We start from the raw sequence: 22,553 nt of genomic DNA, 5'->3' as shown, positions 1-22,553 counted from the left end.
TGTCTGTCAATCAACTTATTGTATTTTTTACAGATTAAATTATCAATTAAATTAAATATATATTTCAAAGACAAATTTAAGGTGGCTGCACACTGCCCAGACAAACGGCAACCAACACCAACTGTCGGGTCAGTGTTCACCGACAGTCTGTGTTTGTCGGATGGAGTTGTTCGACTTTGACATGTCCAGCTTGGTGGAGTCGCGTGAAGTCGGACCAATGTGCGCCTTTTCTTAACAAACCGTAACATTCTGAGAGTGCGTTCCCTTGACAAATAGCCTGTACTCGTGTGCGGAACATCAGTACGCACGACCCTCGTCCATGTAAAATAAAGCAAAAACTTAAATAAGAAAAAGTAGGCAACACGAGTCTGTCCTGTCCTGTGAGGCTGAAATGAGCAAATGTTTTCTATTTTGCTGGAAATACAACAAAAAATTAATTAACTGATTCTACATTGATCAATAAATACTTTTTCCTACATCTAACATAGAACTACACCGCTGAGAAGTAAACAAACCTGGACAAAGAAATATATTGAAAAGAATTCTTTTATATAGTACATGTGATTACACTTGAAGACATCAGTAGATCAACAGTAGATCAAATAAACCCTTCTTTTATTATCGCTCTAAATATCTCTCCCTCAAATGTGATAATCATATGTTGCATCTCAGTGTAAAAATCATCATTCCTTACAAAGGTTTACATTTATGTCTAGCAATAATTCCAGAGGAATACAATATTATTATTTATTGTCATTGAATGACAATGGGAAACAGTGCTGATGTACTCTATTGCAAAAGAAAGAAAAGGCAGTGAAGTGGACCTGTTGGCTGAATCTGCTCGTACAGTATGTGCATGCTCCTCCTGCAGATGTCACTCACTGTCCCCTCAAGGTTAGTAAGCAACCAAATGCAAAAAAAGTAGTAGAAAAGTAGTCCAGAGCGATGCTTCAAGAGATCTCCCTCCAGAAATAAAATGCAACTCAGTCAGATGAGTACAAGAAGGGTAGTAATAAAGAGTCTCTCTGCAGCAGTCTGCGGTGGCACTGTGAGAAACAGATAGCGAGCGTGTGTGGTCGAGTGATGTTCATACATTCACAACAAGGCGGAGTTTCCAGCAGTCGCTTTGCAAGGCGCGGGCCTCTCTTGCTCCACGGTTTACCTCAGTTGTTATGAACTAATAACAGAAATGTGATCCATGAAATAGATCCAGGTTTTTTGATAAAGTGCAGAGGTTGACAAAAGTCACCATAATCACTCAGCGGCCATTTTTTTTCTGACGTCATGCCCATGTAGGGAAGGAGCAATGCAGCAAAATAGGATGTTGTCAAAATGCTCTCATTTCAACGCTTCTGGATTGATCAGCGAGTGATAAACAATAGGTAGCTAAAACCTGGAGGGGCCTTATTTAAATGTAAAACAACATATCTCAAAATCCGTTCAGCTAACTAGCTACCACACTGTTAGATAGTAATATACGATGCAGTAGGAAAGAGCCAGCCTGTTGTTGCACTGCAGTCTGTAGCCAGTATTGTTAAGCTAAGAAGCTAGGAACTGGTTAAATGCTAACATTGGCTATTGTTGAACTGTTGCTAATAGGTTATAAAATATGTTGTTTTAACTTTAAAGCTCCTGTGAGGAACTTTCAGTCTGTGTTGATTATGGCGCCCCCTGTGGACAAAGAAGTCTCATCTCTTTGCTGATCTTGTCCTGTACATGCGTAAGTTGTGTTTACTGGTGAAACATCTTCTCCTGCTTTTTTTAACATTTAAACATGTCACTTAACGAGAATCTTTGCCGTAAAAAATGTAAACAAAGGCTATTTTTTGCCTACGTTCTGTCATTCTCCTCATCTGACACCTGTCCCAGGCATTAAAAATATCTACAAAGGAATAATTAAGCTTGTCACTTTTGGTCTTGCTTACTTTTGCAGGACATGTAGATGCATCAGAAATAATTTCAGACTGTTTCATAACCACTAAAGAACTCCTCACAGGAGCTTTAAATATGGCCTGCTGTCCCTCAGGATTTTTATTATCAATCGAGAAGCGGTGAAATTAGAACCATTTGTCAGATAAGTTTATTATATTTGCATACCTGAAAAACAGCAGTAAGACCGTATAACTGAATTCAGGGGCTGCAGCCTTCAAAAGCCGTATTTGAAGGCCGATTGCGTCACAGAAGCGCGTCAAAGGCTGTCCCAATGCGAAGGCTCCTTCAGATGTGGCAGACAAATGCATCCTCCTTTTTCCGTATCCCAAGATGCATTGCGCGCCAATTCAAATGAGATGGCGGACTCTTACACGACCGAGGAATACACTTTAAAATGTAAAAGTTTTTGGTTTCAACTCAGTCAAATAGCTAGCCTCACAAGGGTTAAAAAAAAGGGCCTTTGAACGTTAGTTATGCTAGCTAGTAAGCCTGCTAGCTACCTGTTGCTAGGCGACAGGAGCAGCGCTTGGTGACGCAAGGGTAGACCAGACCGTCTCATTTCAGTTTGGCTTTAGCAGTCTACCCAGGCTATGAATGACGCATCATCCGTGGACCGCCTCCTTCGAAGGCTGCAGCCCTTGAATTGCGACACAGCTTATAAAGAAAAATGGCCGCCTTTTGAATATGTTCTCATCTGTTGGCATACCTCTCCTCAAGCCACAGTGAAGACCGTTTTCATCTACTGTCTGTTACTCCTGCAGGAAAATAAATGGTACATATATAACTGCACGCAAATGACTTAAGATAAATGTGATAGGAATCACGGGGAGGCTCAGTGATAGCTATGAGTGAAGTTATTAAAGGGGTATTTCTACGTTTTTTTAAATCCTCTCTGTCTCATAATAAGCTGCTAGTGCTTTTAGTCCATCCGAAGATTAGGACACCTGAAGCATTAATCATTATTGTGGGCTTAGTTTGAGACAGTGGATAAAAATCACAGTTAATACAATTTGAAGTACTTTGCATTGTATTGCTTGGTTAATAAAATGGTCATACTGTTTGCAGCCAGCGACTCGGCAAGAGAATATGTGAAGCTTCATGGATGGACTGAAAGCACTCTTTGAACAACAAACCTCATCTCATGCATTGATAACTTATGCAACAGAGATACTGCAGTTAAATCTTTCGTGACTCATCTGTGGGCCTGAGAAATGGGTGTCAGCATTGACAGAGTGGGAGTTTAGCTTCAGGAGAACACATAACCATGGGGGGGTAATCAGAGTGATCGACAAGGACCTGACCTCTTCTCTCAGGAGGAACAGGGTGAGGCGATATGTGAAAAGCTCCTTCAGCTCGGACTTGATCCTCAGATGTCCAGACAGGTCCCCTCACGCCAGATGAGCCCATCAGGGTCCACAGCTCCACGACATCAGAGGTGTGAAACACAGCTATGTACAGTGCATGAAAGGCAGGTATTTGTCATTAAGTTTAAACCTGAGGGCGGCCACGGTCGGCCTCTCCCTTTTGTTTTCAGGCATTCAGCATTGTAGGCATTCTTCTTTGGATCTTAAAGGTGTGTTAATGTGTTAACAACAGCAAGTCCACGTGGTGTCTGTCTTTTTTTCTCAGAGCTGAAAATATATCAGGCAAGTTGGCAAGTCGTCCCAGGCGTGAGGATGTCGTGAACGGGATGATGAAGAGGTAAAGCGAAATTAATACATGACTTGATCATTTTTTTCTTGGGTTAGAAGGATTTCAACTGATATGAGTCCATGCACCAACTCTGATAACTTCTGAGTGGAATGGACGCCACATGGGTGATACAGTCTGTTTCTTCTGCTTCTTCTACCCTGGTTAACATGTTACCGATTAAAGGTCAGTCTGAAATACTGCTGCAGATCACCAGGCAGGTCAAATGTCTTGACCTCTAAGAGAGGATGCCGTGCCTCCCTCCCTGTGACTGTCTGTTTGTTTGCATGTAATACTCCATGGAGTCAGTGTGCAAATGTGGACATGGAGGTCCTGGTCCTGCCTCTCCAGTTGAGCCCTGTGGTGGCCCCCGCCTCTCCGTTGCCCTCTGCTGGCTCTTCACGTTTGCGCAGCTTTGTGCTGAGCTGGATGATGCACTGGTCCCAGTCCTCTGGTAACAGCAGCATGAGGAAACCCAGGCAGATGATGAACACAGCGATGAGGCGCACGGTGTTGAAATGAATTTCACATGTGTAGAGGTCCACCACTGCAAAATCAGGAGAATTATTATGAGTATGTGTCACAGTATCTTTGTGTTCCTACTCCACCACATGCCCTCTCACTTTCCCTATTTTCCTTGTTTTAATCAGCCCTGCAGTTTCCTGGCCTTTCCTTCCCACCTGATTACCTGCCTCTACTTAAAGGTATAATCTCTTTTCTTTTCTTGTAAATAAATGTCTGTTAAGTCACTATCTATCGCCGAATAAGGTAACACAATGGTGAGTGAGGCTATGGCCGACTGAAGCCTTTGCATTTGCAGCATTACAGACTGGGTGTCTGGTGCGACTTTCGCAGAAAAAAAATCACAAGCGGCGCCCAGTTAGTGACGCGTTTTCCATCAGCCAGCAGTGGTTGGTCTGCCAGAGAGGGTAGGCGGAGCTAAGCGGCTGCTTTTCCGCGCTCTACAAGTGTTGCGAGTAAACAGTAATCTACTATGGCTGAACAAACAAAGAAAAGATGGATGACTACAGATACAACTTCAACAATAAGTGAAAATCCAAAGAAAAAGAAACAAACTCGACGCTCAGATGAAGGCAAACGGAAAAGTCGTAATTGCATCGTAAATTGCATCAGCCTGCCTGCAGTCTCGGATGCCATCATAGCCTCTGATCGAGATCTTGTCCCCGGAGGCTACAAAAAGATTTTTCTTTTTTGTCCAACCTTACATTTTTTTCCCCCCATGTCCCCTCCCGAGCTCCGTACTTTACTTAACAGGTCGTACCTTTGCCAAAATTTCAACATCATGATGCAGATTAGTAAAAAGTCAAAACGAAGCTTTGTCAGGTCTGTCCTCAAGAGGAGAAGAAAGCTACTTTTAAAAGGCTTGTTTCTTGAACCAAGGTCGGATCGATCATTTCTGATGCATTCGAGGAAGTTGGGAAATCTGAATGCTGAACGGCTCGTCAGGGGAATTTATTAAGTTGAATTTTTAGAACAGATTGTTAGCTGAACTTGCTGCAGATGTCTGTTTATAGAGATTAATGAGAAGCTAAATCATCATCAGATAGCCGCTGATGAGAGCCGGGATATCATTACGGTGCATTATGTTCTGCCTGCTTTCGACTGTTTTTCGTGCACGCCCCTGCCTACAGATTCTACATTTCTATGTAGAATCTGTTCATCAAACATAGATAACTTTGGGATGATTTTAATGCCATCAAATATTAAAGGCTGACTGGCTTTAAGAAGTTATGTCTGGAAAGAAGCCAAGAGACTTACTGGCATTCACAGGGACGCTTAAGACGATGCCAAGGGAGATTAACGTTGGGTATGTTATCGCAATGCCAAAGTTCACCAGGACGTTGAAAGCTGTGGGAGGATGCATAAAGAAATATGATATAAATAGGTTACATAATCATGACAGTATCAGTTTTTTATGCACAATACTGCTTCATATATTGACTTTCCTTACCAAAAAGGAGGCCTGCAACCCCACAGAGGTAGGCCCAGGGGATATCTGCAAGTGAGCCGATGTACTCCACATGTGTAAAATACAGGATGATCGGCACAAAGCTGACGAAAACAAAGTTGGCGCTTCCGACGATGCTCAGAAAGAGTGCAGCCTCTCCGAATTTGGCACTGCCCAGGACCATCTTGAAGAGCACCTGAGGATAAACAGGAAGTAGGAGGGGTGATGAATGCACAAAATCTGCCCCCTGAAGGAGCAGAGGGATATTGCAGAGGTTGCACCTGCCAAGCACCTGTCATGTCTCTGGCACAGGGCCGCTGCTGTCTGTTTATCACATTAGGCAGTACAGACAGCAGGGCAGAGGAGACCAGGACCCCGTCAAAATAAAACTCTCTGTCCTGTAACCTCCTTGATCAGGACATCACAGCCTGAGGCCGGCAACCACACGTTCGCATATCACACGCGTCTGTCAGCTTACATGTCATAATCTCCTCCTGTCGTCTGCCACCTGGTTATATAATCAGAAGGGAGCTGGTGTGACAAGTTAAAAGATAATATACTCAGTCTATAAAAAAATAAAAAGTACAGTTAATTTGAGGTCTGTAATGATGTTAAAATCTGTCAGCTTAAAAAGATCATACATCCATGAGGCTGTTTTAAATCATAAAAACTTTTAAAGCTCCTGTAAGCATAAACTTTCGGTTTATGTTGATTTTGGCGCCCCCTGTGGACAAAGCTGCAGCCCTTATCTCTTTAATGATTTTGTCCTGTACATGCTTAAGTGCTGCTTTCTTTAACAGTCATACGTATCACTCACTTTAAGTTTTTGCCCTGAAAAAAGGCAGCATGCAGTTAATCGCTTCGTCTGACACCTACCCCCTGCCAGCGGTTTCAGGTGTTAAAAATAACTACCGTAAAATTTAGAATATAAGTCGCACCGGAATATGAGATGTGGTCTGTTTTTGGAGGTATCCCAGAGGGAAAAAGTTTTCTATTAGGTAATTAATAATAAAAATGTGTACACAAGTTACAACAATTATTTCAATTCAAAACACACAAATTACAGCCTACCATCTGACTTTGCCATGTCGAGTTTACAATCCTGCTAGCTCCCGGTGCAGTAGCTAGCAGTAGCTGGCAGCCTACGGTAACGTTGATTGTTGTGAGGGAGGCGGCTGCAATTGCGATCATGATGGCGCATGTCTGTGGCGCAGCGTTACAACAATTAAGTTAGCTTTCCTCGCTTGAAACAGCGGTCTGATGGTCTGGTTTGCTTTTGTAGGTCATATACAGAATTAATTTCAGTCTCTTTCCAAACCTTAGAAAAACTCCTCACACAATATTTTACATTGTTGACTCATTATTTGTTGTTTGATTTAAACTGCAACAGATGATAACTATCTGTGTTCTGCAAACTGGTCTTCGAATCGATTGCTTCTGTCTGGACCAACCTACCTGGGAATTTGTATTTTTCTCACTGGACCACAGATGTTCTTTATTCAGGTCGATTTTAAACAGAGGACTTTTGCTGCAATAACTTGCCGATGTGTCAAGAATGATGAGTCAAGGAGAGGTGAGGATGGAAGTACATGAGCTTGGTAATATGGCTCTTAAAATGGATCAAATGCACACAAATACCTTGTAGAGCGCTGACATTGAAGCAGAGGCCACGACCAGAGTAATGCCGATGACTGAGTGGCTGTGGAATCCATCAGCGTAGGTCATCATTACAATGCCTGCTATGGCCAAGATAGCAGCTACGATCTGTAGAGAGAGAGTGGAGGAGGAGGAAGATCAGCGAATGACGGATGGACGACATGCTGCTCGCAGTGTGGTGATAAAGACGCCCGAGCCTTCACTGCTGTGCGGGGACGCAGCAGGCACACATGGCCTCCGCTTGCAGGAATCACAGGCCTCAAAGGACACGGCTTGTAATGATATAATTAGTCTGTGGGTTTTATTTTATAGGCTGCCGCATTCGGTATCTACAGGCGAACACAAGCATGTTTACACACACAAACTCAAATGAAATCACAGATTCACAGTGCATGTGCTTCCAACACAGGACACAGCGTTGGTGTGACCGTCTGACATTGATTTTCGTTACACTGCCGTCATGTTTACAAACCAAACACCCCCCCTCTGTCCACCAACCCCCACCTCTTACTCCCACTCCCTGTCTCTGGGATTATCACAGCTGTGAAACGGCACCTCTTTCATCCCACTCCCTCCCAACTCAACCTTGAAAAGAACCAAAATCTTTCAGCTGTGCTTAAAGGAATTTTTGAAGCGGGGTTGTATGAGGTCGTTATCAAAAGACGGTATGTTATACGGTACAGCTAGAGGTCAGCACAGACCTTTAAAGGAGAGGAGTACCAACACGGACGCTAATCTATTTGGGGGTTTCAAATTGTATAGCTACTGAATAAAAGTCCAATGTAAAATCAGTTTAAGTTTGTTATATTTTTGAATATTTCAGTGCTTCCTCTTGCCGTAAGAAAGCCCTCTCCTTGGACACTATGTTTTAACCATACAACATCTCTATTCCTACGCATGCAGCACATCGAATTAGATCAGAAGTTCGAGTCAGAGGTTTATAAAAAAAGACAAGAAATACAAGAAATTAAAATCATAAAGGAAATGACAAAAAACCCTTTGAGACAAGAGGATACCCTTTGAACAAGAGTACACAGAGACATAACTTCTGCAGAGTAAAACAGGCCGACAGAGAGCTAGTGAACATCTGTGGCTCTTTGGTAAGTTGAATAAGTGCTTTCCTTCTGATTGTTGGGTACAGCAATGCTCATCAGGTGGGGTCAGTCTGATGCAGGTTTTACATAACCCTTTCAGAAAAGTGATCATTGCAAACACGATGTTACCAATGTCCCTTTAAGACAGTGGGTATGGAGGGGTAATGGAGAGGCTGTGATGTGTTCCCATGAGAGTACGTGTGGTCTGCTGTCGACTGTGTGTGTGTGTACGGCAATAAAGGGACCAGTTTTGTCTCCCCTACTGTTTTGCCAGATTAATTAACCCGGACTGCTAGTTACTAAGCATTAACGAGCCAAGCAGCAGCCCCATACCACAATAACGGACAACGGAGCTGAAGAAGGAAACAAGTTGCCTTAGCTGTCGGAGGCAAATATCATTCAACAGAACCCAATAAAATTCGTATGGTGGCAAGTACATAGTCTGTTTATGCAGCCCTGAGAAATGTAAGTACGCCCCATCTTTGAAATCTTCAGAAAGATTACTTTTGATTTTAGTTTAACTTTCTGACACAAACAGCTGATCTACGGTGTAACACAGTTTGCTGCATGCGTAGGAAAATGAATGTTGTACAGTTGAGAAAATGGAGCACCAAAGGAAAGGGTTTTTTGACACCAAGGTTAAGCAAATAAAATATTAAAAAATATAACATACTCTTAAGCTGATTACACAACCTGATTACAAACGGAAGTGGGGCGGAAGTATTTCAGGCGTGCATACAAAGCCAGTTCACAGACGTGTAAACCACTGACAGATGAACACAAACTAAATTAGGTTTATTTATTAAGGCATTATAATGTCAGAAGGTTTTGTAATGGACAAGTTGGGCCAAGTAACATGATGATTTTACAAGAAGACCAGTGAACGCAGTGGGAGCTGTCATCATTCATGAACGAGTGAGAGTGAGGGAGTCGTTTCTTCGTCATTGCGGGTAAACCAGAAATGTCACTGACGTCTAATGAACGAATCTTTGAGCTGAACGAGATTTGAAGATCCGGATCACTGCAGTGACCGATAACTGCCACCTCTAATCACAACTCTGTCTTTATTACATTCACAGCTTTTGCTATGTGTCTGAGAGCATGTGGGCCTAGCTGTGTGTTGCGCTGATGTATGGGGACAGGGCGCAGTCCAGCAGAGTGGATTAGCTCTGCATTAAGGAGGTGTCAGGAAGATAAATGAGCCGCGTGGTTTTGCTTGGACAAAGCCCCTGGGCACCTTTGGCAAAATGGCTCTTTCTGCACTGCAGGCGGCCCGTCACTCACAGGGAACACCTTTCATTTGTGTGAAGGACTGTTTGCTTACAAGGTCAGCGACCCTGCATGTGATGGTGTTTTAGTTTCTTGCGATGGTTCAGCACAATGTGGGAGAGGATCGTGACACCTGCACACCGAGTAGCTTATGTGAGTTCAGTGTTTTACTGCAGTATGTTGATGTGGATTAGGCTTTTGTAACTCGCTTTATGACTGATAAATCCAGCCACAAATCCCACGTAAACCAAACACTCTCTTCAGTTTATTTTATGACCTTCTAACCTGTTATGAGTCTGATGTTGCAAACTGAGGAAATAAAATGGCCATAGTTTTAAGCCCACAATATCAGCGAAACAAGAATGATTTAGCATTCCTATCCCCGTCTTTCTCCCTCCTCTCCTTTACTTTCATGACTAACTCTTCCACCAACATCCCCTGCATTGCTGCAGACATCCAAACACTGCAATCCCCACCACCAAGAGAGAGAGAGAGAAAGAGAGAAAGAAAGAGAGAGAGAGGGAAATGCTGGGGGTGTAAGAGAGAGAGAGAGAAGCAGGAATATTACAGTATTTGTCTCTTACTGAGGCCTTTCATCACAGATAATGGGGGTGGGGAGTCGGGGCATGCACGAGGGACAGATGTGGTGGTTGTGAGTGTGGGAAGAAAACAAAAAGGGGGAAAATTCATTCTGCAGAGAGCAGGACGGCTGCAGATATGAAGGCATCTGAGGAGTGCAGCGGCAGGAGAGCAGGAGATACCTCAATACACAGAGCTAAACCTCCTCACTCCTCCGCTTGTCTCTCCTCATGCAGAACGAATCAGTGACAAACATGCAGGCGCACACCAGGAGGTGCATTTGAATGACACAGCGATCGCTGGTGGGAAATCACACTGTCACACAGGTAAATCCACTCCACCGCTGTGTGTGAAGCTCTCACACTCAAGTGCAAACTCAGAGCATCCAAATTCATATTATCTGCATTCCTTTGGGAGGTTTAGACTCTTTCTCCTTCGGAGTGAACTCCTGCACAATGCACACATGCAATCCAAGAAAGTTTAACCCTTTAAAATCTGAGTCCATATTGTGATGAGAGCTTATTGTGAAGTCATTGCTTGGATTTTCAAATGCTTTATACCCCTAGAATCCTTACAACTTCAGATTAAAGATTATGTAAGTCAATGAACTATATTAATTCATAAAGGTATTAAAATTGTGGCATAAAAAATATAAAATCTGATTTGAAATGATAAGATTTTGCTGAATAAATGCACAACACCTGAAGTTCCAAATCAATTCTAAATGTAAAAACAAGAACAAAATTTTTCTTAATACTTTAGAAATTGTCTGCAATAAAAACATAGTTCATACATTGCTATATTTGATTCTTGTGATGTCATTTCTTGGAGTGTCTTCCCACGCTTCTTGTCCCTAAAATAAATACGATCTACCAGCGACTGTACGTCTTTAAAGTCCCCCTCCAGTGAAAATCAAGTGTTTAACCTTGTAAACATCTCCACATGGTGCTCTTCATGTGAGACATATCAGGGACAACATGTGCAGTCATCTCCATGGCTGGGCCTGTCTGCTTTTAAACTGCAGTGTACCAAGGACAGGCTGAACAACACGTTTTCATATCGGCAGGTTTGAGACGTCACAAACCTAAGGAGCCAATCCCATTAATGGATGGGGTGACGCTATGCATATCATTATGTGTAACCTATGGCAACCACTTCGGCGATGCACGAGTCAGCTGTAACCGTCATCGTAATTTCGTAAACTCACTACTGACTACTAATGTTAACTTTACTACATTTCAAGCTAGCAGTGACGTGTTTTGCTTTCAGCTGCAATTTTATGAAAGGAGAAACGTAGTCGGGAATTTTTAATGACAGAGAATGTTTAATGAGGGAGAAGGAGGAGATGCCTTGGGAGGATTTTTACAAGGTAATTAAATTTTGCATAAAAAACACATCAGACACAATTTATTATTTCAAGCAGAGCATTTTATATGTCTGAAAACATGACTGGAGCTGCTCTTTAAAAGGTTGAATCAACACTTGAACATGAGGAAAATTCTTTCTCTTCTTCAAAGCAAAGAGTCACAGTAAGAAGCCAAAGGCAGGTGAAGGTCATCTTGTTATCTCCTGCTACCCAGCGAGCCTTCACAGCTGCACTGTATTTTAAGTGCCTGCCAAACTGGTGAGTCATTATATCAGATGGTTTTTCACAGATATACTGTACATGCAAATAGAAGTAGAGGAAGAGAAACATTTTTGTGCATGGTAATGGCTTTAAACCTCGGGGTCGTGACCCCTCCAGTGGGACGAGGTGATTCACAGGACGGGGAAAGAGAAGGAACAAATCTCTGCTGAACAACAAGAGACTCTACCTGACCTTTCCTTCTGAAAATTAGATTATTTTTGTTGCCTTTTAAGTTCTCTAAACATTATTATTGAATTTATTGCTTTAAACGATTTTTTATTTCTTAATTCTCTAAAATATAGATTTATGAATTGTCCTCAAAAGTCTGGAGCTCTTTGGCTCTAACTTTAACTGACTGTGGTGGATCTGAGACTGTAGCACTGACTTTATAAAGTAGTTTCCTAAAAACAAGAGCTACATTTATACAAGCAGATGTCTTAGCACACGGACTAAAGCGTTGCAAAAAGTAATTAGTTGGATTTTTGTTCGTCTATTGTTTCTCAGGGTTGCCTGCTTTGCTTATAATTATGTTGCTTATTATAGGAAATAGTTGCCACAGTTGTGTAGCCTGGAGGGTGAATCATTAATTTCATATTCACCCTCCTTCTTGTGGCCTGTTCTTGACTCTTTTCAAAAGCTGCAGCGGCATCATTTTGTCTCAGGAAGTGAAAAAAAAAACAGCTGACAATAAAACAGAAACAGGCAGATGTACTCACCCTGACCCCCATGAAGCGGTCTCTGAGTACAATCCAGGACAGCAGGAAGACGAAGGCCTTGTTACAACAGAAGAGCGCCGACACGTCTGTTGTGTTGATCTTCCTGAGGGCCTGCAGGTACAGGTAGTTGGTGAGGATCCACAGCAGGCCAAAGGGCGCCACCTTCGTGAAAAACACCTTGGGTGTCAGACCGTCGTCCCCGAAAAACCTACAGCACTCCCTGAGCAGAGGAAATGCAGAGACGGTGTTAGAATACTGAACAATGTGGTATGAGTAATTTAAGAGATGATAGAAATCATTACCGTCCTGCAGTTTAATAAACAGCACAGCCTGAAATAATGATACCAGAGAGACCAGGGATTCTAATCTGTAATCAGTAATGAGAGTGTAAAGTAATTCCCTTTTCAACAGCCACATCTAAATGATCATTACATTGCAGCACACGTGGGACCGATTCTTCTCTCCTGGAGAAAGAAGCAAATATTTACAACTATAATCAGATCTGCCACAAGGCACTGAAGACAGATTCAAGTTCAGCTGCCTCCATTAATGAAACGAAAGCATTGATCTCCTCCTCAGGTGCTTTATGACCTGTCCACCATTTTCTACTCTGTAGTGTGAGTTTAAATGAGGGCAATATCGACGCAGATGTAATATACATAGAAAACAAGGAATAAGAATTGGAACAACATGCACCGAATAAAAAGCTGGTTTATTGATCTCCTTTGTCTTCCTTTCTTTAAGCTCTCAGAGTTCATTTTGTGGATATGAAGTTCCATATGCGTGCAAAGCTGGAGGCTCCAACATTTCAATATTTCATAAACACATCAGGGACGCTCACAAGTAACTGTTTCCAGTACTTATGCATGTGTTGAATTTCGCTGTAAGGTTGTGATGACTCAGTATGAAAGGATTCAGTCAGATCAGTGTAGCTGAATGTATATTTTGGAGGCTAAACAGAAACATTTTGTGTTATCTGAAAGATGTGATTGAACTTAAAGGGCCAGTTCGCAATTTACAACCTCAGTCCTATCAGGCTATTATAGGGAGCTAATGCCATTTCAATAGAAATTTGGCTCTGTGCCTTTGTAAGACGCTATCCGCTTCTCCAATGGGCCCTGGAAAACCTCCACCAGAAGACGTGTTTTACGTAGGGAGCTCGCTAAACTACACTTCCTCAATCTAGGACGCCAGCCTCTGATGTCATGTCTCGTTCAAAATCATCAGGTTTGAAATGTAGACTGCAGACCTGAAGATTTTTTAGACGATCCACCGGTATGTTGTCGTTGTATTTCGGATTCTGTCTCGCCCTAACTCATCGCCTGCAGCGAAACGGTTGTATTTCACTCCAGCGTCTCTCGCTGGGCCGTTTCTTTCAGAGGGAGGGGCGCAATGCACTCCGGTTGTTGTAGGAATGTAGCATGGGCGAAACTAGGAGCTGTTTGTACAACTTTCTCCACAGCTATGGCACCAATTTCAAATGTTATTGGTTACAGAGAACACCAGCTGTGACTGACAGTGGCTTTTTCCAGGGGAGAATTGCTGTCTGTATTCCTGGTCAAGTATGAAGTTTAGGATGTCTTTCAGTGGATATCTTCACTACATTCTGGTTTAAGTCTTGTCTAGATGCCTGTCAAGAAGAGTTTTAATGACACAGAGAAGAAGCTGTAGGTTTTTAAACACTTGAATTTTATAAAACCTGCCGTAAAATAAGAGCAGACACTCATCAGCTCTGGGCCTGACAGTCAATGATTCACACTCTCTGTAAATGTGAGCAGGGTGACATTATGTATCAGTATCAAAATACTCTACACTTATAGATCCTTCCTTCTCTATTACACTGTTTTGAAATGAATCCCTTGGTCAAAACGCATCATCAATGTACTTTGACTGCTGCTGTTTACGCTGCTCGAGTTTCACAGTTTATCCTGAAACAACCCGGCCCTGTGAGAGCAATGAAGCAGCAGCAAATGAGGAGTGGCAGGTAGCACAGTTATCGGAGAGGCTTGCCGGATGCAGTGGAGCTTTCTTTGTTGGAAATCAGCTGACTCTGCAGGAAAAACACACCGCTCACACACTCCTTTTATATTCAGTGACAGTAGCTTTATAGTCGACCATCATTCCTTCACAGACACCTCAGTACAACACTCTGGTTTACATGTGAGACCTGTTATCTGCCCTGACTAAAATATTTAACCTTCATAGAGAAAGTGCTTCACAGCAATATGAGAAAAAGTGAGATTTATGTTTCAGGTAAATACAGTGCATGTAAGGGATAATGAATAGAGAGCAGGTTGTTAGTGCAGAAGGGAACCCCGACAGGGCGAGCAGGACTTGTCCGGTCTTGTCTCACCTAAAAGAGTGCCAACACAAATTATTGATTTAGAAATGATTATCTTTCTGTTTCCATTTTAAAATACTGCATTACACTCACAGTGAGAGCTGTGTCCATAGCAATGGCTAACTCTAACCTTCTTCAACCACTTCGGTGCTGCGTGAGCCAGCTGTTACCATCATCATGTGCCATCCTCAGTTTTGTCAACCTCTCTGTAGTAGCCTTCAGTTTTTGCATCTTTTAACCTCTCTTTCTTTCTCTCCGCTGTTTTGTCTCTTTTCTTTTTTCCCTCTGTAAACAGACCGACGTCAAATTTACCGGAGGATTAATATGATTACAGTATTCAGGATTGTGTGATTAGAGCTGAATCTGAGTCTGTTCCACTTAGCAACGGTCTGTTGTTGAGACAAAGCAGACCTCAGAATGCTGTGATCAACCAATCAGAATCAAGTGTTGAACACAGCCATGTAATAAACCATGATAACTGTACTTGATACTCTGTGCCTTCCTTAACAGATGTGTGTGTGTAATTATAGTTTTTCATAGTTTGTATTGATGCATCTGACAAAAGTTGTTGCTGAGGGAATATACAACAAGAAAGGATGAACATCGGCAACAGCTGCAGCTGAAATCCTCTCCAGTCTATGAGAAGGGGAAGCCAGGTCACTTCAGGCCACTGCCTCTTCAGTACACCGGCCACTGATTTTTACAAAGGCAGACCGGCAGCTGTTACAAATGTCAACTCCATCTCTATTTCTCTGCATCGTCTGAGGTTCACCAGGTAAAATTTGAATAAACACAAAGGAAACGGAGCATTTGATATTCTGAACACATCAGCTCAGTCTGACGAGTGAGAGCCCCAGATCCTCGTGTAAGCCCCCAGAAAGGAGGAATTACATCACAGAGGTGCGGCAGAAATACAGAGCCGACCCCCCCCCACCACACCTTCCACCCCACCGCCCTTTTTGTCCCTCCATGCTAAAGTAGCACTGCAGGTAGCAGAGATAAGACTTTTCTCTAAAGACCGTGATTAATGGACTGTTTCAACAGCGAAAGCCCTTCTGACACACCCAAGATTACGCTCTTTCTGCTCGCTGCAGCAGCAAAACTAAAGATGGCATGGGAACCTGATAGTCCAAATTAAACAACTGGTGGGCTATTTGGGAGAATCAAATATGAACAAGGAGTGACTGTGCATAACTAACCAGCAAACAGGGAAGGCAAACAACTCCAGCTCACTCTGTGTGATTAGCAACAAGGCCTAAATCATGAGGATGCTGCAATTATAACAATAAAAAATTAGCGTCCTCAGACAGAAAGAAAGATGTCTTTGTATGAAAGGATTTTAGAGGCATGTAATTAAAGTAAACGGCAGCTATTTAAGGGAAAAAAACAAACAATCTCATACATCTGATGTGTAAAGTTACTTTGTGATAAAACTGACTTCTTTACTGCACTTCCCTTGAGTGGACTTGTTCTGTCGGCTGTTGGCGCTCATCCCATCTTTTCTTGTGACCCCTGTTACGAGGTTTTTACCGCGTCGATCTAAGAGTACGTTTTCTATTTATTTTCTTTTTTCGAGGCTTGAAGAGGTAAAAGAAAAAGATCAAAGAAAGTTTTTGATAGTTTGAGAAAATGACCCCTCAGACGCACTGCATGCATATATTTCCCACAAGGCTTCACAGGATGTGTCTGTGCATTTGAGCTGTACGTTTTATCTGTATAAAGAAGAATAGTGAGATTATTTGTTATCAGTGAAGAAACCAACTTTCCACAGAATGATTTCTAATTGTGTTCTTGTCTACTGAGGCTGCAGCTGATGGAAAATTGCTTCTTTTCTGATGTTGTGAGATTGTTGATTTCTGTGCTTCATTGGTGGGTGTAGAAAGAAACAACTCTATTTGTATTTGACATTTATTGTTTATGATTCTTTCTCTCAGTCATTTCTTTTGTAGCTGCAGAATAAAAACTTTGACATTTTATGTTTTATGCATTTGGCTTGTTTGCAATGACAATAAAAAGGAACATTTTCAAACAAAGACTGACAGCAACATCAATGACAGTTTTTCTTTTATAGTTTGGAAGCTTTTTGCTTCAGTTACTCCCACACTAGCACAATACAACTTAGGTCACGACACTGAGGCCATGCAACACCAACAGGCGGCGATATAACCCGGTCATGCAAAAAAGAAAAAGGTGGGCTGTAATGGTGCATCGAAGAATATGCATCCCGACGCCTCTGTTCCTCAATATAGTGGACGAGTAACTGTACATGTATGTGTTAACATACGGTTAAATGCATCACTGTTTTTGTCACGTCCGTCATTTTGCATGGAATGTCGACTCATTTGTGACGCCTCACAAAGAAGATAACAACGCACAGCCAGACATCACGAGCCAGAAAGAGAGTTTTACAAAAGATCTGTTTTCAGTGACCAGAAACAGCGTTTGTGTGCAGAGCAAAGGACAAAATGCAGAGAAAAGGCTGTTTTGTAAAATACCCGTGTACGTGTAGACATGGCCTTAGAGTGTTGCTTCGATTATTTTTCATCCAAACCTAAATTTTAGGCTTCATGCTAAACCTCTGGCTACATTCAGGTTTCTTATTTATGACGCATTATAAAAACCAGAACTTCAAGATGTGGAAAAAGTCATCCCTGCCTGGACTTTTGTCACATCCTGTTCACCTCATTCATCTCAACTCCAGCTGGCCTGAAACTCTGCAGTAAGACTTTTTTTTAACAAGAACTAAACATATATTGAACAAAACCCAAGTTTCAGCTTCTCACAGCTACCGCCCTTCTGTGTGTTTTAGGATGGATTTCAAGATTTACAAGGAATACAAAGGATTACATAAAATCTGCCAACTGACAGGAGACTCTGGCCTTCAGAGCAGAAATGTACAAGTGCTTCAAGGTCAAGGAAGATGATTTTAATATTGTTCAATCTCGGAATGTCTTCGAAAAGGACCGGCTCATTTTATGTAACTTACTTTTTAGGTATAACACTTCCCTTCCCTTGCTTGTTTCTTCTCTTTGTCTTCCTCTCACCTTTTTTCCGATTCTCAAGGACCTTCAAACTTCTGATTGGAGTGCACCATAAATAAAAACAGTGCCTCCTAATTAATGTTAACTTGCTGACACATTGAAAGTCTCCTCACCTGAATCTCTGCCTGGGCGTCTGCCTCTCCGGACTCTTGCACAGGTGGCCGATGTAATAGAGGGGGAAGAAGAGGCAGTTCCAGCTGGTGGCGAACCAGGTGAGAGTAAAGGGGGCGTCAAACTGCTTGAAGGTCAGCTTGGCCAGCTGGGTGGAGCCTGCCCAGGACGAGCACACGCACATCACCATGGCCACCCCCCACAGAGCCTTCTGAACCTGCACGGCTGTGACTCGGATGCAGCAGTGGAGCTTTCGCCTGCTGGAGCCGGACTCCGCTCCTGCTGCACCTCCAGCCGTCGTTGCGTCCGTGGTGCCCACCACATTCTCCCTGGTGCGGTCTTCTCCTGTAGATGGACAACCTTGTTAGACTGACAGTCACAATGATGAGTCACATTTATGTCAGTTATGGTGCTGACATTTATTTTAATACAGCTTCAACAGAGGGAATTTTGAGGGAAACCATTATGATTCATTTTAATTAAAAACATGATTTTTTTTAAGCTGCAGGAAGGACATCTCTTTAGCACATTCAGTTGTGGTGCACGTCAGGGTGCTGATTCAGGACCACACAACTTTTAACACAGCTCTGAATTTTTGTGTGTATGAGGAGAAAAATGTCACTTCCTGTGTCCACTACGTGCGTTACATTGCTTTACATCATCATTAGAGCTCGCAATGTCAATTTAAAGCATAGGCTATAAGGGGTGCCAGATTAGCTCAGCTGGTAGAGCAGAAGCCTTTGATGCATTGGCCGTGGGTTCGACTCCAACTCGCGGCCATTTGTTGCTTGTCATCCCCACTCCCTCTTCCCAATATTTCCTGTCACTCTCAACTGTGGTAGGCTGTGGTTCTCTTGGCTATATCAAATTATGTTTGTCACACAAGCCTTACTGCCCCTAACCAGTACATGGCTGGATTTCAGTAAACGTGGAATCAGGTGGACATTGAACGTTTGAGATGTTTGTAACATCAACATTTTCAGGTCACATACTTCGACAAAAAAATCCATATTTACATCATTAAAGTCTTTTCAATATGCTGCCAAAGTTTGAAGTGGATCTCATGAAGTTTTAATAGAAATGGCTGACTTCCTGTTGGGTTTTACGTTCGGCTCCAAGAGGCTTTTTTGTAGGTCGTGCCATGATATATCTGCTGACCAAATTTAGGTGAAACGTACTGCTGGGGCTACTTTGTTGGAATTTTCAAGTGGGCACTATAGAGTAACTTTTCCAGACCCATTAAACAAACCTACACTATATGTACATTTTAACAACTTCTGATGCATGTGCAAAACTTTGTGAGTTTTCCAGACCCCCAAAAAATGCTAATTCTTTAACTAACTAAAGAAAGAAAGAAAGAACAATCCCAGTAACTCAAACATGGTCCTTCTATCGCTGTCTATGTGCAGGCCCTAATTAGTTGTCTATGTATTTCTACAAGTTGTGATATTTCCCGAAGGATTATCTTACCTTTTAAAAATATAGTGTAGCATCTGGAGATCATTAAAAAGTCTTATTTCATCCTATAAACATGAAAATACTTGATATAAATGATTTGATTATCCTTGCAGTAACACAGGAGACTCTTTAAGCGTGCGAGGGGCTTCAGGTCACGCGTGTCCTGCCGTCTTTTTCCGGATAAAAATAGCTGCTTTCACAGTTTAATTGAACTTGAAGGTAATCAATCAGACATCTGAGTTGAAAATGTGGTGATCGAGTGTGACAGGCTGCAGCCAAACAGAGGACGAAAGAGGGCAGATCTGATATCCAACACGACCTCTTTCCCACCTCAACAGTTACAATGACGTGTGTGTGTGTGTGTGTGTGTGTGTGTGTTTACCGGAGCGCACAAAGGCAGACACAGCAACACTTAACTTTTCTATTGCTCCTGTCAAAACCTGATAGCCTCCATACTTGTTCAATAAAGTGTGAATTGAGGCAAAGTGTTGTTGTGCTGTTTATTCCGTCCCACTCACACCCACTCTGCTTCACTTACCAAGGTCATTTTGTTCCTTTGAGACATTAAACTTACTTTCTAGTGTCTCAGTAAAACTCTTCACTTACAGTTGTTTGTGGAATATATTGTGGTATAAAAGTAAATAAGCACAAATGCAACATGAATGAGATTTTCCCAAAACCCTCCATTTTTACACATCAGAGTCAGGTAGTTTTGCCAAGTAGCTTTTGCACATGTGAGGAATTTGTTTTGGGGTTTTGGTGCAAAATAATGAACATAGAAATAAAATATAAAACACAAAGCAAGCAAACAGCACACTAGACAATAAAACAGCAAAATAACTGATTAAAATATAAAAGAATATGATATGCACGGTATATATATATTTGAAGTGAAAAGAAAGAGCTGTACAGCTTTTGCAGAAATGTGCAAAGGCTAACAGTGATACAGGAACAATGTGTAATGTACAGACAATAATCCAGTGTGCGTTAATGTAACACATACAGTCAGATTAGAATATATTCTGCAGATAACATCAGGTGCATTAACCATTCAGAAGCTCTTCATTCAGACGGGTTATCTGCCTCTTTTTATCTCTCAGAGACGTTGTGTATTGATGCTGCCATAACCTGGCTAACAGTAGTAATGAACAACAACGCTTTTATCAATAAAGAACTAATAAATCACTTCGGACCCTCTTGGAGCCAAACAACTACACTTTTAGAACAGAGAACAAAACTGCAAGAGCGCAATAGCAACCTCATATCCTCTCATACAGGTTGTGTAATATGCACCATACATCTCCTGCAGCTTCCTGCCTTCCAACAAGTTCAATTTGAGGGATCTCCCTAATGGTGCTTCCAGAGGTAATGATGTGCTGCGGGGAGGCTTCTGCCGATTCATCTGCACTGTACACTGCTGACTGGAATACAGAACGCACTTCAAACAGTCCTCTGTGAGACAGGATTAAATCTATCATTTTATGTAAGAGTTACGCGGCGAAAATTATTATCATAGAGCCTCAACAGGACACTGAACGCTTCATTATTATTTCCACCTTCCTGTATCACTTTATTGCCACATACCCAGCACTGATGACGCTGTTTGTCTTTATGTAAATGCGATCTGATAAATCAAAAGGACACCTTTGCTACATATTTCATAAAAGAGGGAATCCATCATGCCCGATGAGGCGACGCATTCTTCCTGGGAGAGCTGCCTCTGACCTTGCCAGGTGGCCTCATCATATCGCAGATTAACTTCCCTGATGTCTGTCGCCTCCCATGCTAATGCTCGGCTTTCCCCTGACTCTCTGCTGAATGCACAACAGATTCTCCTTTTTGTTTACCTATTGTGGGGAAAAAAGAAAGAAAACGTAATCCGTTTAAGATGAAAAGACGCTGCATTATTTGGACATCCTGTACAATGCTCCCTTGCTGCATGCTGCATGCTGCATAAACACTTGACAGCTCTGACAGCCCCAAGGCGGATTTTGCAGCAATGAAAGATGATTCAAGATTGTCTCTGTCGTAGCGAAGATATGATGAATCAGCAATGACAAAAAAAAAAAAAAAAAAGAGCAGACACACGTGGATGTCCGTCAAAGTCTTGAGCTCAAGGGTGAGAGTTATGTTTCTCTATTCTGAGCTCCTAGCCTCTTTGTCTTGTCCTGAAGGTCATCTCTTGTTGACGCTGCACAGTTTTTGTCCTTCCTGGGCTTCCATCCCGCATCCCGTGGTCCTCCATACTGCAGCACAGTTTAATCTTCCAAATGCAGCGATGGGCCAAGCCAATCAGCCCCCAGAGTGGCACTGGGGTCCAGCTAAGTATTTCCAGCTCTCGCACATGGGAGAAGACTTTGTGAATCATCATGAAGACATTAAGATATCCCTGTCACACAGCACACACTCTGCAATTAATACTGAAGATGTAACGCTCTCTTTAGATGAAACACACGTATATAATATTAATTAAAGAGTCATTAATGCGTGGTTACTGTGACGCAATGATTAAAACGTAACTCACTTGTTCTACACTCAGCCTGACGCTGACTAATGACACTGTGTCAAGCCAACCTTGACTGCTGGGGATGAACAATACGGACTCATCAGAGTGAGAGAGCCGGCTCAGCAGTGTGGCTGTGCGAGGCAGAAAGGTTCCTCCACTAATGACACTTGAAGCCATTATAACCATGACTCACACACCAAAGAAGAGTCTCCTTCTGTAACTGCTAAATGATTAACTCAAAGCTCTTAAGATTATCAGTTCGTAATCAAATGTCACCTGTCAAGGTCAAGTCGTGAAGGCAAGAGGACTGCGGTAGTGATGGGAATTACGGCTCTTTGAAGGGAGCTGGATGATACGGCTCTGCGTCTTCCTGAGAGCGGTTTAAAGGATCGGCTCATCTGAGGTGACTCGGTTTATCTGCGAGATAATGTCTAGGATAATGATCAGTTCAGAAGCACTTAATAACTCGGTGTCATTGATCTGCCATCAGAGACGCTGCTGTCTTGTGACGAGCACTATCTAACCCATGTCACTATCTGTCACCCATTGGCTTGTGAACTCCCTT

General features: G+C 42.4%; 1 protein-coding gene across 2 annotated transcripts in view; it reads right to left on the bottom strand.

Moving 5' to 3' along the window:
* Nucleotides 1–551: 551 nt before the first annotated feature.
* slc35f3b (solute carrier family 35 member F3b) overlaps nt 552–22,553 on the bottom strand; it is a 72,982-nt gene continuing 50,980 nt past the window's right edge. For both annotated transcript variants that reach the window (XM_069658523.1, XM_069658524.1), the window contains 6 exons: nt 18,027–18,369; nt 12,532–12,751; nt 7,229–7,354; nt 5,594–5,786; nt 5,401–5,490; nt 552–4,168 (listed from right to left, as the gene is read on the bottom strand). In XM_069658523.1, coding sequence (XP_069514624.1) covers nt 3,927–4,168; nt 5,401–5,490; nt 5,594–5,786; nt 7,229–7,354; nt 12,532–12,751; nt 18,027–18,369 — 1,214 coding nt within the window. In that variant the 3' untranslated portion in view covers nt 552–3,926. The remainder of the gene's footprint in view (nt 4,169–5,400; nt 5,491–5,593; nt 5,787–7,228; nt 7,355–12,531; nt 12,752–18,026; nt 18,370–22,553) is intronic.

Source organism: Semicossyphus pulcher, unplaced genomic scaffold (genome assembly GCF_022749685.1).
Source record: "Semicossyphus pulcher isolate SPU_LCO1_2020_fin unplaced genomic scaffold, fSemPul1.0.p SCAF_12, whole genome shotgun sequence".
In the NCBI taxonomy this organism is placed as follows: domain Eukaryota; kingdom Metazoa; phylum Chordata; class Actinopteri; order Labriformes; family Labridae; genus Semicossyphus; species Semicossyphus pulcher.
The sequence above is the reverse complement of the archived record's forward strand: the minus strand, read 5'-3'. Positions and strand labels throughout refer to the sequence as shown.